This window comes from Carya illinoinensis, chromosome 2 (assembly GCF_018687715.1).
Source record: "Carya illinoinensis cultivar Pawnee chromosome 2, C.illinoinensisPawnee_v1, whole genome shotgun sequence".
NCBI classification, from domain to species: Eukaryota; Viridiplantae; Streptophyta; class Magnoliopsida; order Fagales; family Juglandaceae; genus Carya; species Carya illinoinensis.
This window is the reverse complement of record NC_056753.1, coordinates 9722111-9741270: the sequence shown is the minus strand read 5'-3', so window position 1 is coordinate 9741270 and position 19160 is coordinate 9722111. Positions and strand designations below refer to the sequence as shown.

Below are 19160 nucleotides of genomic sequence, written 5' to 3'. Positions count from 1 at the left end.
ATACTCAAGACCCATTTGATTTGGATTTTTTAGCTTATCATCCACAACTTACGCCATAGAAGAAAAAAATAAATATGTAAGAACGTCAGTCTTTATTTATGAAACGGTACAATTATTCAAACCAAAAATAGGATAAAAATAATTATCATTACTGTTTTTACCTATGCATCAAGATAAAATAACTTTCAGGAACCACTATTATCATATTATTGTTTAGGTTTTACTATTTTCACTAATACATTAAGAAAAAAATATTAGTGACCATTATTATATTACTGTGCTCTTTTTAGTTTTTATTATTTTGATCCGGTGCAATTACAGAATGCCCCATTAAGATGCCTAAAAAATATCATCTTGATTATAAAATGACTTAAATGTCTTTAAAATTAAAAGAAAAATTTTATTCATCATTCTTACACTACATATCACATATAATTTTTTTTCTTTCATCAAATGTGAGTGTATGAATGATGAGTAAAAGAAATCAATTAGTTTAAGAAGAATAAAATAAAAAAAAAACTAAAATAACTTAAGAAAAATAAAAACAAATGTGACGTGTGATACATGGAATAATGAGTAGAAAAACTAAAATTAAAATGAGTTGGTATAAAGTGGCACGGTTTGCTTAGGGGTGAAAACTTTCTCAAACTCTATTTGGATATTGAGATGAGTTGAGATGAGTTGAAATTTTTATGAATAGTAGAGTTGAGATGGTAAAGTGAGTTTTATGAAATTTACACAAGATATATTTAGATGTGTTTGAATGTTAAGATGAGATTAGATATATTTATGAAAAATTAAAAAAGATTGTAAGTCTCGCATGTAAAAAGGTGTTGAGTTGGAAAAAGTTATAAGTCTTACGTATGAAAAAATTTTAAATTGAAATGAGTTTAATGATTTGAGAGTTGGATAAGTTAGGTTTGGAGAGTCAGATAAAAATTTTTTATTTTAGATAAAAATTTAAAATATTATATTTTAATATTATTATTATTTTTATATTTAAAAAAATTCAATTTAAATTTAAAAAATTTTAATTATTTATTATATTTTATATAAGAATTTAAAAAAATTATAACGAGAAAAAGATTTTGAAAATTTTGTATTTTAGGAAAGAAATTCAACTTAAAATTGGAGTCCAAGACTCCAAACGGGACCTCAGTCTCTCTAGCTAAACCCGTCCGCTCTGTATCCTGGCGGCTGCCTCTCGTAGTCGCATTCCCAAACATAGGGAATGATGAAAACCCCATTTGGAGGTCTCGTGTTCGGCGTATAAAATCCGTCCCTCGAGTCTCTCTTTTCCTCGCTCTCTCCACAGAGACCCCCAAAAGCAAAAACCAAATCCTTAACCCCACTGGTATGGTATGCAAAACTCTCACTTTCTATATTCCTTTCATTCTCGGCATTCAATTTTATTTGCCAAAAATCACCCCTCATGTATATTCTTGGTTTTGCTTCTGATCATTTTCATTGCTCAAATCCTACAAATCTCTCCCATTTCTACCTCCTCATTTTTTGTCTCAGAAAATAATATCAATTTGTGGGTTTTATTCGCTCCTCTAGCTTCATAAGCCCTTCATTTCTATGTCTGCTTTGGATTTGATATCTCATCTCTTATATGTGAGTATTCTTTCTCGATAGGGCTTAAGATTTATTTTGTTGCACTTTGGAAGATTTTTAATCATGGGTTCCCTGTATTTGTATGAGTGCTTTTACCCCTCCCAACAAGAAGCTTAACGATGGGTTAGTCCCATCGATGCAAAGGCATTTAGGTCACCTTTTTGTAATATGTCTAATTGCATTAGTTTTTAGGATTTGGGCATCTTAAGAACACTTCTATCTTTTTGCGGAGCTTTTCTTGTTATTTATTTTGATAAATTATATAAGGAACGAAGGAGACATATTTCTTCGTATCTTGTCTATGTTAGAGTTAGTTTACATATAGCTTTTTGTGCACGCAATTGATCGACATTTTTGGACAAAAAATGGGAAGTTGGGAGTTACAGTTCTAGCTGCCAAAGGGTTTACACGACTCTTGTACCATCGTGGCACTATGTGAAATTCTCTTTAGTATCATATCTTACACCCATCCTTTACGTCCTTTTTGGGCAGTGCGTGGAGGCTACCATGAAATCCCATTTTGAGTACAAAAAGGCTCTTTCCCTCGATTTCTCCTTGCTTCTCGCCATTTTCATTTTCATGAAAATTATGCAAATTCTTATTTGTTCATTGTATCCTCCGTCAATACCATCTGTGCCTGCTGATATTTTGTGCTAATTAGTAATTGGATGACAAAGCATAGGGCCTGAAGGCAAGTTATGGCAGAAGGCACGGAAGTTGAAGAGCGGGTGGATCTTGATGAGGAGAATTACATGGAAGAGATGGACGATGATGCTGAAGAACAGATAGACGAAGATGTTGAAGAACAATTAGATGATGATGGAGTAGATGGAGGTGAGTATGAAAATGTTGAAGAGAATGTTGAGGAAGTACATGAGGACTCTGTAATTGAGCCTAGTGGGAAAGACCAATCACCAGAAGCGGATAGAAGCCACATTGCCTCGGAATCCATTGAAGATGAACAAAAGCCGGCTGCTTCTGTTGACAATGATGAGAAGGAGAAGCATGCTGAACTTCTTGCCCTTCCTCCCCATGGATCTGAAGTTTTCATTGGTGGACTTCCCCGTGATGCCCAGGAAGAAGATTTGAGGAATCTTTGTGAGCCAATAGGCGAAATTATTGAGGTTGGAACTGCACCCACTTTTGCTTGCTAAATCTTTTTTTCTACTCTTTCCATTGGCATTGCAAGGTTGTATTCTATTATTGTTGTTCAGGTAAGACTGATGAAAGATAAGGAAACTGGTGATGCCAAGGGTTATGCTTTCATAGCATTTAAAACAAAAGAGGTTGCACAAAAGGCCATTGAAGAAATACATAACAAAGACTTCAAGGTAATCATGGTGCTTATTTTAGAAAGTACTATCCTCTCGTTAGACCATTGCTGCTTGGCTGTATTGTTTGATATCTTTTATTACTGCAGGGTAAAAACTTAAGGTGTTCGTTGTCTGAAACTAAGCATAGATTATTCATTGGTAATGTTCCTAAGAGCTTAACTGAGGATGAGTTTAAAAAATTCATTGAGGAGGCTGGTCCTGGAGTTGAAAACATTGAACTTATAAGGGTAGGTTTCAAATTGAATATTGCTTTGACGACACTATAAAAATTGATGGTTTGCTTAACTTGTGGGTGACATTGCTCTGGCTATTTTCAGGATCCTCAAAATCCAAGCCGAAATCGTGGTTTTGCTTTTGTGTTATATTACAATAATGCTTGTGCCGATTACTCAAGGCAGAAAATGCTAAGCTCAAATTTTAAGTTGGATGGCAATACCCCAACTGTCACCTGGGCTGATCCGAAGAGTGCACCTGATCATTCAGCTGCTTCTCAGGTAAATAAGTTACTGTAGAACAACAATATGAGTCCTTACAAAATATGCTTATTAACTTCAAACTGGAATTAAAATGGTCAATTAAGGGTTTATTGTCATGTGGTTCCCATCCCTTTTGTTTTTTGAAGAGGGAAGTGGGGGATTATTAGTTATTATTATTTCTTTGATTTTCTCCAATCTAAATTTGGAGAAGCAATTTGTTGTCCTGCACAATGATGTTGGGGATGACATTGGTCATACTTAAATCAAAGATTGAACCTCCAAGGAGTGCACAATCTGTTGTGAGCACTAGATTTATAATTTTTTAGTGGGAAAGTCAATCTTCCTCTCTCTCTCTCTACACACGCGCACACAACCATTGATATAAATCTATAAAAACTGAGAAAGAATTATGAACTATAAGAAAAATGTATTATTCTGTTTGGCCACAGAACTTTTTAAACGGGCTGATAATTCAAAACTCTCTTTCTTATATTCTGTTTTAGAACCATGATTCTGTTCTTTTTTCTGTCTTGTATGAAAATATGAGAGAATTACTGAAGGTATATTACTTTTCATCTTTGTATTCGGTAAAAATGGTAGAAACATAAAGGCCCCTTATGGTTACACATATGAGATCAAATCAGAAATCTGTGAATTGTAGTAAGATAATTTATGAATAGTAGTGAAATTGTTTGAGTTAAAATTTTTATGGGATTTTGGGAAATGAAAGAGAAAAAGTTGAATAAAAATATTAGAAAATTAAAATATTATTAGAATATAACTTTTTATTATTATTTTTGTTTTGGGATTTGAAAAGTTAAATTATTTTTTGTGTTTTGTTTGGAAGTTTGGGAAAGTTGTAATAATTAGATAATAATTAGATGAAAAAGTTGAAAGTCGGAAATTTAAATTGAAAAGTGTTCGTGTTTGAATGGTGTTTGGATGTTGAGATGAGATGGGTTGAGACTATCTATGAAACCAAACGGGGCCTAAGGATACTAGTATGGAATCTTATTCTTTATTTGGTTGAACAGAATAATTAATAGAGAAATGAGTATTTTGTATTAGATCTGCAAATTGAAAAGCATTTATCTTCTTCTTAAACAAGCATATTCTAGCTAAAATAAAAATGTGGACATTTGAAATCACATACATGAATTGTATTCTTAGTGAAGCTATTTGGATTCAGACCATATTCTTATTGAAGCCAGTTAATGAGTACATATTCTATTAGCATTGTATATGATTTTTTATCAACATTTAAATACTTAATCAAAATTTTTATGAATCAAGCAACTCGATGAATCTTTCCTTTCCTGATTCCAAATTTGAAATTGAGAATTTTTTTTTCATGTATGAAAATGTGAAAAGTTGAGAGTATATTTGTAACAACCCAATGAAAGACCCAAACCACATGGCCTATACTCCAAAATGACTGGTCAATGATACAATTGGAGCCCCATTTGAACCTTATAAAGAGCTCTTCTCATTCTTAAGTAATGTGGGATCTTATACACCACTTACCTTTATCCTTATCATATGGGGTATTACAATATTAAGTTTCTCATCCTTGCGTTTGGTAGGAAGTGTAGAAAAATTGTAGGATAAACATGTATAATTCTATTTCATTTATTTGACGAGAAAAATGAGTATTTTCTTAAATTTGTGACCATGCACAGAATATTATCATTACCGTGACCTTATAACTTCAGGATATTTATCATCTTGGTAAATGAGAATATTCGAGGCCAGATATGGACATTTGATATGACATACATTAATTGTATTCTTATTTAACTTATTTGGATTTATATCATATTTTTATTGAAGCCAGTATTTAAATACATATATTCTATTAACTAGCTTTAATACATACTGCTTCATTAACTAGTTAATAAGCCCAAATTTTACCTATCAAAAATAAATGCACATTCTAAATTCATTTATACATGAGTTTAGATGTTCAAATTACAATGTAGATGTTATATTTTTTGGGAAGATAATTGTCAAAGTTTCTCGGGAAAATAGTTGTAGAAGTTCCTCGGGTTTGATCTCTTTTCAAACTGAGCTCTAGGGATAAAGAAGTTTCACAATGACTTCTAGGTTACGTCCCATATACCAAAATGATCCCTCCATCCAAATGCCATTAGTTTAGTGACAAAACAATGTACATGCCACATCACAACCAATCATAGTATACGTGTCATATATATTCATGGTAAGCTTCGAAAAAAATAAGAAATATGAATTGTCAACATGTCATGTCAGTAGAAGTATATAAAATAAATTACAAATATTTTAAAAAATCAACTAAATTAGAAACTAAAAATACATCAAATTTCCACTAAAATAAACCAAAATGTTCAAGAAATTATAAACTAAGTTTTGTACAATAAACCAAAATAGTTAAAATTATCGAATAAAGCTTTTTTTTTTATGAGTAAAAATATTTTATATATCAAAAATAGCAACCAAGTACACTGAACGTATACAAGAAAACACCTAACCCATAATAAAGAGCCCCTAATGACCCAAAAAAGCCCGTGAAAAACAAACCAAAATACACTATTCCCAAAATACCCAAAACATTACACTGAACCTGAACCCCTTGTTTCCCGTAGAACTAATACCCAACCCCAACCCCAACCCCTTGTGTTTCCCGTCTTGACATTCCCCTCTCTTTAGACTTCTCTCTACTTGAGCTACCTCCCTTAGTGTCGTAATTAACTGCCTAGTAAAGATGCTATAACTCCCTGTTTTCTTGAAACTTTTGGTTTCAAGCGCATGGCTTGCCTCGATTGTGGTGATTAGTTCATTGAATTGGTCTTCGCATTCTCCATGTGAAATCCCCACGTAAGGCAAGATCTCGTTATCGAATAAAATTAGAAAAGATATATTTCAAAACTTCAAAAAAATTAAAAAAAGAAAAATGAAAATGTAACAAAAGGCCACCCACAAGGGGTGGCTAGTTGTAGGGGTGACAATATGTTACACGACCCGTTAACCCAACACGAACACGACACGATAATAGCAGGTTAGGGTTTAGTCTTAATGGGTTCGGGTCAAAACGAGTTGACCCGTTAAGACACGATTGCTTAACGGGTCAACCCGTTATGATATGTTAAGAAAGTTAAAGTTACAATTATGCCCTTATACCTAAAAGTAAAATTGTTAGAATTTTAATTTCAATATTTTTATTGTTTAGATTGTAATTTTGTACTTGTAGTTAGCTTTATAATTTTTATGAATATTGTGATTTTAAAATTTATATAAAATTATGTTAAATTTAATCAGGTTAAACAAGTTAATTTCGGGCTTATTCAACCCATTTATATAAACAGTTTGAAACGGGTCATATTGTGTCTTGTTAATATATTTCGTAATATTCACTAATGGATCAAAACGGGTTGACACGACATGACCCGTTATGTTAATGGGCCGTATTAGGGTTTGATATTTTGACACGATAAGCTTAACGGGTCATATTAGAGTTGAGATATATAGTATAATATACATGTTTTGACACGACACGAACACAACCCGTTAACACGATTTGACACCCCTAGCTAGTTGCAAGTCACCAAAAGCAAACAACGGCCACATAGGGTGGCCCTCATTGCTGCTCACAAGCAAAGTAGCCCCTTTTTTTCCTATTTTTTGTTTTTCTTCTATTTTGTTAATTTCTTTTCTCTACTTATCTTTTTTTTCTAATTTTATTACGTTTTTTAAGGTCTTTAATATCTTTTCATATTTTTTTTTATATAATTTTAACTATTGTGGTCTTTTTCTTTAAATTTAGTTTATGGTTTCTTTTTTTTTTTTTTTTTGAGTTGAAAATTTTTTATGTTTTTATTTGCTAATTTAGTTAATCTTTTAAGAATTTTCAATTCACTGTATTTTTTGTATTTTTAAGTTTTTTTTATACTTTTTATTTTATGCTGACTTTGCATGTTGACTGTGCATTTTTTAATTTCTAAAAGCTGATTGTGTATATATATGACATGTTCCATCAATGGTTGGCTATGACGTGACAAATTGTGTTTTCTATCACTAGATTAATGGAGATTGGACTAAGGGATCTTTTTTGGTATACAAATCTAATACGGAAACTTTTTAACTGTAGAAATCATTTTGAAAAGAGGTTAGCCCTCGTAGGCCCTGTATGGTAATTTTCTTTTCTTTTCTTTTTTTGTTAGTATTGGAATGCCTGATTCTAAATTTTCATGAATCACACAATTTAACAAATCAATCATTGCTTGATTCCGAATCTGAATTGAGTTTTGAGCCTTGATTGAAGGGATGCAAATAACCTTAAGGGCTCTTTAGGATTGTCAATTAGAATGTTTTGGTTGCATCTGACACCAATCCAATACCCTTAAGTTATTAACACATCACCCAAGAGGGAGGTCTAATTTCTCCCTCTTGGGCGATGTTCATTAGGGGCTCTCTATTATGGGCTAGGTGTTTTCTCTTGTATACACCTAGTGTACTTGGTTATGCCTGTTAATATTAATACATTTTTACTTAACAAAAAAAGTTATTTATAACCATGTGACTTTGCCTGACCTAGTTGACCCTGGTCTTAAGTTTCAGACAGTGACTAGATGTCTTGATTTTAAGTATCATGTAAGGGTGTTTCATGTACATGAAGGATTATGTTTCAGTGATATTCTCCAAACTGTATTTTCATATTGCTACTCAAGCTTCTGTGAAATTTTGTTGTTGTATTGGCCCGTGTAAGCTTTTTGTTGTGTTAGCTCATGTAAGCTTTTATCTGTACTTCTTAAATTGCATTCTCTTTGGTTAATAATCATTAATCACTTCTATTTTTCTGTTAAGTTACAGCTTTGTGTTCTACATGTACTTTTGCGTAAAATTTATGGAGACTGAATTCCTTCATTCAGTGCCTATACCTAACAAATATGATCTTCCGGTCTTACAAAACTGTATGATTTATTTTGGCATTCAGGTTAAGGCTCTTTATGTCAAAAACATTCCCGAGAACACTAGCACTGAAAAAATGAAGGAACTATTTCAGCGCCATGGCGAGGTGACAAAAGTGGTCATGCCACCTGGCAAAGCTGGTGGCAAACGGGACTTTGGTTTCATCCATTATGCTGAAAGATCAAGTGCGTTGAAGGCTGTTAAAGATACAGAGAAATATGAAATTGATGGTACATTTCCAACACAAATATGACTGATGTTTGGTTACAACGAGATTTCTGTCTTTGAATGTACACATGTAACTATGTATAGCTTATTCTACTTGAAGACATAATGATCAGGGTCAATTTTTCTTTGGTCGATCCTGAGAACTTCCAAGAAAGCTTCAATTAAAGATAAAATAAAAGAAATGGTAAATTTAGACTTTTGAATCTATAGGTAATATAGGGATATGTTCAAATATCAATGTGAATATAATTGAAGGGCTTATTACATGTACTTCTATTTCTATTTGGTTCTTACATCATACATTTCTAGATGAAGAATACAATGCTTTTTCATCATTTTGACTTATGAATGGAATGATTAGATCTAATGCCTGTCTCACAGTTCTAGTATTTGCTGTTAGAGTTTATTCTTTTCAGGGAAAATTATACTTACACCCTTAAACTACTAGGGGTTTTGCACTTTACACCCCAAATTACAAAAACTTACATATTGCACCCCCAAAATACCGAAATTGACACTATGCACCCTCCCTTAAGATTTGACCATCAAAATTGTGTTACGTCACATATATTTCATTAATCTAAACAGTTATGATTAAACAAGGGTCCAAAATTTTTAGTTTTGAATAGTTTGAGTTTGAATAGTTTGAGATAAAATGTGCAGTTTTGGTTGTTTGGGCTGCAAAGTACAGAACCCATGATAGTTTGAGGGTGCAAAATGTATTTATCCTTTCTTTTCAAAAAGTTGAAATCCAGCAACTTCTATTACTATGTTTAACTGTTTCCGAGCTGATGACTGATTAAAAACTACAACTTATGGAACCTTTACAGATTGAAGTTCGTTTAAGGTGATTTATGGATGTAAAGGTAGTTTTATGAATAGTATAAAAGTGTTTATAAATAGTTGTAAAATCTTCTATAGATGATGTGTTGAGTTTAAAAAAAATGGTAAATTTTTTAATTTTTTGGATGATATAACAAGTTAATTGAAAAAAGAGTACCGGAAAAACTTGGTGGCTGCCTCCACGGGGTGGCTTCTGTATTTTATTGTGTTTCAAGTTTTTTTCTTAAAAAAATGTTATTTTGAAGATGGTTTTTTTATTATGTTTTTGAAAATATTGAGGTGTTTTCATATGCATGTTTGGGAATGAATACATCTGACTCAAAAATCATCTCCCACTTTGGAGGGATTTTAACTTGCCAACCATTACCTAAATCTTGGAGGAATGAAAATGTAGGAGTCATTTTGGCAGAGGTATTTATGTTAATGTCAAAGAACTAATGAAGACTGCTTTCATAAACTCCATATTCATTTATTTCTTAATTAGATGTTATTTTGTCCAATGAAAAAACCTGTGAGTTAGTTAATGAACACGGCTATGAAGGTTTTCTCTTTTCTTCTGTTTTTATTTTTTATTTTTTTTGGTGTGTATCTGTTATTCCACCAGTAATTTGTTCAAAGGGATTTGAACTGCAGGCCAGTTTTTGGAGGTTGTACTTGCTAAACCTCAGACCGATAAAAAATTTGATGGTGCGTATCCCTATAATGCTGCGCCTCATCCGAACCATCTTCCACATTCTGGTTATGGTGGTTTTGCCGGTAATCAATATGGGTCAGTAGGGGCTGGATATGGTGTCGCCCCTGGCTTCCAGCAGGTATTTGCATGGATTTGTTTGTATGTTCTCACAGTCTATGTACTGGTCGAAACCATCTCATGGATTTTTACACTTGGAACAGCCAATGATATATGGTAGGGGTCCAATGCCAGCAGGAATGCACATGGTTCCGATGGTATTACCGGATGGTCGCATCGGCTATGTTCTGTAAGTTACCATTAATTTATATTGCAAGCGATTTTTCTTTTTAAGTTTTGTTATCATATAAAGATTGTAAGCAATCTTTTTGTACTTTTGTAGTCAGCAGCCTGGCGTACAGATACCTCCTCCTCGACCTCGTAGAATTGATCGGAACAATCCTTCAAGTGGACCACCGGCTCGAGCAGGAGGTAGTGGCAGTGATGAAGGCAATCGTGGTAGGAGATACCGACCCTATTAGTGGTAGAGGACCTGCAAACCGTGTTGTTGTTTTGGGAATGCAAACATGTGTTAAAATGAAACAAAATAACATCCCCAACCCTCTGTGGCATAAAGAAAAAACCAAAGAAAAAGAACGTAGAATTTAGAAGTGAAATGTCCTACAAATGTTGGAACCCAAGTCCTATTAGGTGATAATTAACGGTATGAGTATTTATCTCCATCTTTTCTGCGTGTAATAGGATTTCTTTGCATTTTTTGTTGATACTTTTGCCGTCAGAGCTATAGAGACATGCTACCATTATGCATCCATGTCCGACTTAATTTTTGATGTGGTTTCTTAAATTTGTGACAGCTACACTAGGATTTGGAGCTTGTCAACTGTCATATAGTGACGAGCTTGATAATACAAACTCCAAACTCCGGTGCATGCTCCACAATGCTTTGAACTTTGGTTGGTGCATACACAGATCTTCTATTACACTTTCTAAAGTTGACAGCGGGAAGTTTAAGGATCATAACCCGTACCTTCCCTGCTGCTAAACAGGGAATCACTCAATGAAACCCTGAAGAAAATAAATAGCCAAGAGAAAAATTACGAACCTTCTCAAATAAAGAGCAAAGAGAAGTACAAAAGAAAAGTTCATAAGTCGAGTTGTCTCGATGCAGCATTTTATATTGTAAGGTTTTTTATATTGAGTAATGTTATATATAATCATAAAGTGTGTAAGGGACATATAATCGTTTTGAAAAATAGTGGAGTTTATTATTAAAAATTTAATTTTCATTTTAGATGGATTTTGTATTTATTTATTTATTTTTTCGAAGTAATTATACAATATTTATACACTCACGATTGTAAATATTTTTTTTTTATTATTATTTTATGATAGATTTGACGAAGTTGTAGGCCAAACATTCTCAAATAAATAGAGGTCAATGATTTTTTTAAAATAATGAAAACTGATCATCTTTTTTATGACGCCGCTAACATAGAGAAGAAACTTGGTTGATAAAAAAATTCTAGAATTTTAGATTGCGTATTCATTCATCCATTTGTAAAATCCGCCATGGTAATATTGTCAAATGCCGCTGTGCTAGTGTTTCCACGCTTCTGCCAAAAAGGGTAGATAGTGAGCAGGGGAATTTAATTATAACTTGTGAAGACAATTTCCACTTGCTAATATTGATATGAGTAGTTAGAAATCATTAAGGAATTAGAAAAAGAGAGGAGATAATTTTATTTTATTTTTATGTGAGAAACCTCTCTCAAGGCAGGCCTTTAGACCCACCCCCCTCAGAATAAATTCAGATTCTGTGCACCACACCCTTGTAAATTTCCTTACACAAAACTGATTAAATATTAAAAATAAAGCTCAATCATGATTCTATAACAAATTAAAGTCTTGCCAAAAGCAGAGAAGAGAGAAGATATATAAAGTTGTGATTCAACAAGGACCCAAGGCTCAAGGAGAAGAGTATATAACAACTGACAAAAGAGAAAAATAAATGATAAGGTGAAGCTGGACAAACAGAAGCAAAGGAGGGTTTGAGCATGTTTGGCTTCTTACTCTTCTATCTCTGTAATCACTTCATCAGAGTATAAAAAGAGAAAAAATTTATGAATTTTGCTATATATAAGTAAAGTCGTGTACTAATCTATGTACCAATACTAATTCATTCATATTTAAAATTTAAATTAGCACTGTTTTTAATAAAATCTATTTTTTGATCAATCACATTAGATTGGTGCACATATTAGTGCACAGTTATGCTTGCAACTAGATTTTTTTAAAATTTATTTGTAAGTCTCATATACCACACACTACTCTTTTTGTTATTTTTTTAATTTTTTTCTCTTATTAAATATGTGATATATAGATGATGAGCAGAAAATTTTAATTATTTTAAGAAGAATAAAACTAAAAAAAATAAAAATAAAATAAAAAATTATATAGTGTGTAATGTATAGAAATTATGAATAGCAAAGCTCTTAAAAAGAATATGAGATCTTGTAGTAAAGATAATATTATATAGTCAATTTCATTTCCTTAAAATCTATAAAAATAAGTTTTAGTGTCGAACCACATAAATAATTGCATCTTTTGTTATTGTTATTTTCTACATTTATTTTACCGTTCAAGTCACATGAACATGGGTCATGCAATTGACTGTCGGCTATCGCTTATTAGAAAAATGCACTATCACTTATAAGTTTTTTACGAATAATATTAGGTACAAGTTTTAAATAGACAAACTTTATACAAGCTCTTTGTAAAAAAATGGGTCTCGTTAGTTTAAAAGAAATGGTTTTCTTTTTATACATTTTCTAAGTGGGGTCTATTTTTTTATAAGACTTTATATGAAGCTTGTCTATTTGAAATTTGTATAAATTATTTCTCTTTTATTAAGTGATGAATTGAAGAATTGGCATCGGTATGGTGTGATAAAAAAAAAAAAAAAAAGTAAGATGTATGTAATTATAAGGTAAGTCAAGAAAATGTGGATTTGCGAAGGAACTTGATCGAATGGTATTATATATTAAATTTATTTTATTAAATTATTTGTCGACCTTTGAGTTTTTTATTTTTTTAAAAGTTGATCTAACTATTAATAAACCATATCAAATCAATATATAAACGTGATGGGAATGAGATTGAGAAATAATTTATACAGCATAACTCAAAAGGCCAGGCAACTGAATATATATATATATATATATATATATATATATATATATAACTTGGCTGACGAATTCCCACTGAAGAAACAAATCATTGCAGAAGAAAAGAATTGGATTCTTTTCATCCAATTATTTATACCCAAACATAAAATTTAAAACAAAGTTTATAAAAATTATTTTAAAAATATTTAAATAAATTTTTAATTTTATAATTTACTTTCACAAATTATAATACAAAATCTATTTCAAACTTTTCTCACTCATTACATAAAGGAAAATGATAGTATAACTATTAAATATGTCCATCAAATGTATCCACTCATATATTTTTTTATTTTTTTAATGGTTAACGAAATGATTATTAGTGGATTTATATATTTTTTTTAATTTTTTTCTTAATGGTTAAGGATGTTTAAAAATAAATAAAAAAGGAAAGAAAGAAAAAAACTCATTTTTACTAATATATACATTTAGCGAGCACATTTGGTAGGCACTCTAATATTATCCTTTTACAAAAAATAAATATTCTAACCATAAAAAGATTACGTAAAAGTAATCTCACAAACTGAAATAACCTAACGTGATTCGTTAGAATATAAACTTATTTTTATTGTAAAATAAATCTAACGAATCAGATAAAATCATATCAATTTATAAAATTTTTTTTATATAATTTTTTTTTTTTTTTATGAATTTAACAGTACTCTTCACAAAATCCAAAACAATACATCTCAAAATTTCTTTCGCACACTTAAAACATGGACAAACCGAAAATGGCGAAGGATTCGTAAAATTAGGCAAAAACAAATTAACAAAAAAGAACAAAAATAAAAAAAGCTTCTAGATTACGAAACACCATACACGTGCAAATTGCATTTAAGGTCGCAGAGAAACAAATAACTGATTTGACTTTGCATCCACGAGAATTATTGGATCCTGCTACAAAAGCAACAATGGTGGCCACGCTGCGTCCTTTTAACATTAATTATTTAAAAATATTTTCTTAATTATTAAATAAATAAAAACCGATGACCACCGTAGATGACTTTTACACGTGGGAACAGCATTATCCAGAATTATTTGACACGTCATAATCCCTACAACGTCTGACATGTCACATAATGTTACGCTAAACATGCTCCTTTATTTGATAGAGATGATTAATTAGCACGAGTTTCTTGTCACCTAATTAACTTTGAAACGAACAGGGTGTCGTTGAAGAGACCTCCATAGAAAATGAAAAAAAAAACTGTTTATAACTCTGTCTATTGATACATACTCTAAATATAGATAATTCATTACACTTAAATTATCTATATATAAATAAGAAAATGGTTGTATAAATCTCATGCAATACTTATTATAAAAAAAATTGACAGATCTAAAATCTATATGAAAAAACTCAATTTTTAATTGTGATTTCTAATTTCTTAAAACAAATGCGCAAGATTTACTCGTAACGAGACAATATCTAGCATTATGCCATTATCTTAAAAATATGGTCATTGACATATCAATTACATTGGTGATCTAGAATTAACCTAAAAATGATTGATATTTTTTTATTTTTTTTACAACTATAATGGATTGACAGAACTAATTTAGTTACACAAAATTAAACTATCTCATCTCATCTTATATAATCATTACAATTTTTTTAAATTTTCATACAAAATATAATAAATAATTTAATTTTTTTCAAATCTTAAAACAAAACTAATATCAAAAAATTATATTATAATAATAGTTTATTCAACTTTTGACAAAACGTCGCATCTTATCTCATCCAAACTGTGTAATCAAACAAGACCATATGTCTAGATAACAACTTGTGAAGAACAATAATAAATACATAAATGGAGAAATAAACTTGACCAAGGAAAATTTGACTCCTAAATTTGGGCAAAAGATTGGGTGAACAAACCTTGCCTACAAGTCCCAATCAAGCTGTGGATATATGGACCAGTTAAGCGGTTGAGAAAGCTACAACTAGCCTAAAGAATGTGACAAAAGTGCATGCCAACCTTGACCCATAGCCACAAATTAAGCAGATGTTCGGACCAGTGGGTAGATATATCAAACAAACCATACAAAAGAAAATAGCAAAACTACACGTCTTCGCCAGAGTTAAACGACAACAAAAGCAAAGGGCTCTTCGTCTTGGCCACACTTATGTAGCGTGTCCATTGCTCGCACTTGGGTGTCAAATTTAGAATTTCTGAAGTTTCTCTCTATTTTATTTTCTAAAATGGAGAAAAAATAGTTGGCCACTCATTGACGAATATATTTTATGTAATTCATTTACGTCTCTCATGACATCTAACAATTTAGAGAAAAAAAAATTACCCTTAGATCTATTTTTAATTAGAAATGGTAATTATTAATAAGATTGACGCACACAAAATTTGACAAGTACCCAATTCAAATTTTTTATTTTTATTTTATAACGTTGGAGTTCTTAATTAGGATTCACCCATAGAATCTAAACTCTTGAGAAGACTAGCACAGCAACCCACCGCTATGACATCTCACTTAAATCACAGTTTGATCTCAGAGAGAATCGAAATTACCTTGACATGAGCCCACAAGTTCGTCCCTACCACTTGGGCTACCCACGGGTGGGTACCAATTCGAAATTAATGAGTAAATTTGAATAATCTGACTTGCTTAGTTAAATAAGTTGAATTAGAATTGACTTATATTATATACAGCACAATTCCAATTTAACACAACGCAAATCCATACAACGTACACTACAAATTTTCATTTCTAAATTCTCAATTTGACATTTTGCATGGTAAGGTGAATGATATCACCCTTCAATTCGAATTAGCAAAAGCAATGTCTCATTGCATAATATGGATTCTAAACATTCATAATCTAGATGTGAATGAGTCGAATTACTTATCCGTCGGTCTATTAGTGAACTATCTCTCCAGAGATTGTGAAAGACGTTCCAAGAAGAAGATGTCATTCGTTTGATAAGAAATAAAAATGAATATCGAAAATTTGAGTGGCTAAAGCTGAAGCAGCTACTTTCGAAGCAACAGAAATAAAAGCAAAGTGGGAGAGTCAAAGTTGAAAAGAGGATTCCTCACTTTTTCCTCTCATTCAAAACCGTGCATGAGACTTTTATCTCGCACGGCTCCTAAATTATAAAACCCATCAACCTACTAGCAATGGGGAAGAAAACATAGCATGTCGTAACAAAAGCTTGATTCGAGGCGTCAGCAAAACACTGCCGTCTGTACAACATATATATTCAATATATCAATGCATTTACCGGCTAACTACCTATCCAATTTTGAGATGAATACATGAACATTCCACTCTCGTGCAGCAATAATGAGTACCACTCATCATGTATCTATTTATAAGGTCACGTAACGATTTATTTTTATTACATGAGAATATATAGAAGAGTATTTTAGTAAATATTTGCCTGTTATTATATCATATATAATTGATCGTAAAAATAAAAAAAATAAAAATATTATTTTATATTATTTTAAATCATATTAATTCATATTTCACATAAATTAATATAATTAATAACAATAAAACTCGTACTAAAATAGCAATATTCTTCTCAAATATTGTAAGGGTAGAGAAGAGGGAAAAGAAGAAAAAAGCAGCCATATTGTAAATCCCACATCCCACAGGGCCACATGGAGTACTGTCTCCTCCACGTAGAGCTGCGCCACACGTACAGAGATATATCCTACCGGCCAACAGGAACCTTCACCGGGTAGATATCAATGGAGTCTACCCAGGGGTTACCTACGCTGTCGCCCACCGGAATCGGCCTCAGCGCCCTCCAAACTGCGCTGTTACACTTGAATCCCGAGCCGAACGCAATTTGCCAGACTCGATCACCGGATGAAACACGGCCTTTCGCCTCCGTATAAGCCAGCTCGTACCACAACGAGCTACTCGACGTGTTTCCGAAGCGGTACAGGGTCATCCGCGACGGCTCTAAGTGCCACTCACTCAGCTGCAAGTTCTTCTCCAACTCGTCCAGCACCCCTCTTCCGCCTGCATGTATGCAGAAATGTTCGAAAGCCAACTTGAAGTTCGGTATGTATGGCTTCACCTTCGCTTTCAGAATCTTCTTCCTCACCAACGTAACAAAGAACATGAATTGCTCGGAAAATGGCAGAACCAGAGGACCCAGGGTCGTGATATTCGTTTTCAATGCTTCTCCGGCCACCGCCATTAATTCTCGAGCGAGGGAAACCCCGACAAGTCCTTTATCATCCTCTCTCTGGTAGACACAGTTGTAATTTTGGTCGTCTGCCCCTTTGTGGGTTCTAACCGTGTGGATGAGCTCATACTTAGATCGGCCCCGATCCTGTGCCCTGTTCGATAAGAGCACTGCCGCACCCCCCATGCGGAATATGCAGTTACTTAACAACATCGACCGATCGTTACCGAAGTACCAGTTGAGAGTGATGTTTTCGGTGCTTACGACGAGGGCGTACGTGTTGGGGTTTGCATTAAGAAGATCTTTTGCGAGGTCGATCGAAATAAGGCCGGCGCTGCAACCCATGCCACCGAGGTTGTAGGACTTAATGTCGGTTCGGAGCTTGTAATGGTTGACAATCATGGAGGACAGAGATGGGGTTGGATTGAACAAGCTACAGTTAACAACAAGGATTCCGATGTCTTTTGCTCTAATGCCAGTCTTTTCAAAAAGTGCATCCAATGCTCCGAACATGACAGCCTCAGCCTCGGATCGGGCCTCTTCCATGCTTAATTTTGGGGGTCTGGACGTAATTCCCTTTGGCAGATATGTCTCGTCGCCAAGACCCGACTTGACCGTTATTCGTCTCTGAAACTGGAGACTCTCCTCCTGGAATGCTCCACTATCTTCACTCATCTTCAAGAAAAAATCGCCGGTCACTTTCCGTTCGTCGTCCGGCTTGTAACATGCAAAGTCTACTAGATAAACGGGCTTGGAACGCTTGGCTCGATAGATGCAAAAAAGGATGAGAAACAAAGCAGAAGCAGCCGGTTTTGTGCCTCCATTAACAAGGTCATCAAACACAACCCTCCGGTTTATCCATAACTCAGAAAACCGGTCCAGCTTTAAACCAGTGACCTGAAGCAATAAGGAAAGGGCCAGAGGCAAAATCGTAACGAACATTAGAATAGTGGCAGGGTTGCATGAGTACCCATAGCCTAATTTGACGTACTTGAGCTTCACGGACTGTAAGAAATCCGGCAAACGTCGCCGGATTTTGATAACAGCCGAAGACGAGTCTTTAAACGCCATTTCCGCAGTTAGTCTCTCGTTATCCATCTCTATGCTATTCATAATCTTAATTTTCAGTAGTACTGAACAATTTTGCTTGTTCTTTTGGGTTCTTGAACAAAGATGAAACGGGCGATCTTGTCTATTTATAAACAAGAAGTCGATGGGGGGGAAGCTGAGCTATCTTAACCCTCCAAAGAAAGAGGATATATACGAGAGATCTGAACCTGAAATGAATACTGGGGCGCTGGATTAAGGAAGACAGCTATGCTTGGAATAATTAATACATATTGACTGCAAGAAAGGTTGGGATGATATATGGTCCATGACGTTATTCTCTTGAATCGATGGCAGGTGGTCAGGAAGGGATAGCTATATATGTAGCTCAACAACCCTACGCTATTTAATATGGGAGTAAATATGCAAAAATTTAAATCAAAATCTGGTTTGGGAATTGTTCACTTTGGAATGTCGAGATGTTTTTAATTCCCTCTCTTCTCCTCCTTTTTTTTTTTTTGTTTTGGGTAATTAGTATTTTATATTTTTCTCTTAAAAGAGAAATGATTTATATAAATTTTAAATAAATAAATT

General features: G+C 33.1%; 2 protein-coding genes across 9 annotated transcripts; one reads left to right on the top strand and one right to left on the bottom strand.

Annotated features, from left to right (window-relative positions):
• Window positions 1-1195: 1195 nt before the first annotated feature.
• LOC122300078 (heterogeneous nuclear ribonucleoprotein Q) lies at window positions 1196-10942 on the top strand. 8 transcript variants are annotated; one of them, XM_043110459.1, is made up of 9 exons: window positions 1196-1354; window positions 2300-2741; window positions 2832-2948; window positions 3038-3178; window positions 3269-3445; window positions 8397-8601; window positions 10076-10254; window positions 10337-10422; window positions 10516-10942. In XM_043110459.1, exons 2-9 carry the CDS (start codon window positions 2316-2318, stop codon window positions 10652-10654), a joined length of 1470 nt encoding a protein of 489 aa, XP_042966393.1. In that variant the 5' UTR covers window positions 1196-1354; window positions 2300-2315; the 3' UTR covers window positions 10655-10942. The 8 variants fall into 8 exon arrangements, with proteins under 8 accessions (XP_042966393.1, XP_042966396.1, XP_042966398.1 ...); XM_043110462.1 differs by having other exon boundaries at window positions 1200-1354; window positions 2279-2741; XM_043110464.1 differs by having other exon boundaries at window positions 1201-1354; window positions 2295-2741.
• A 5901-nt stretch (window positions 10943-16843) lies between these two features.
• Window positions 16844-18918, bottom strand: LOC122300077 (3-ketoacyl-CoA synthase 1-like). Its single transcript, XM_043110457.1, has one exon. It carries the CDS (start codon window positions 18630-18632, stop codon window positions 17037-17039), a length of 1596 nt encoding a protein of 531 aa, XP_042966391.1. The 5' UTR covers window positions 18633-18918; the 3' UTR covers window positions 16844-17036.
• Between the last annotated feature and the right edge of the window lie 242 nt (window positions 18919-19160).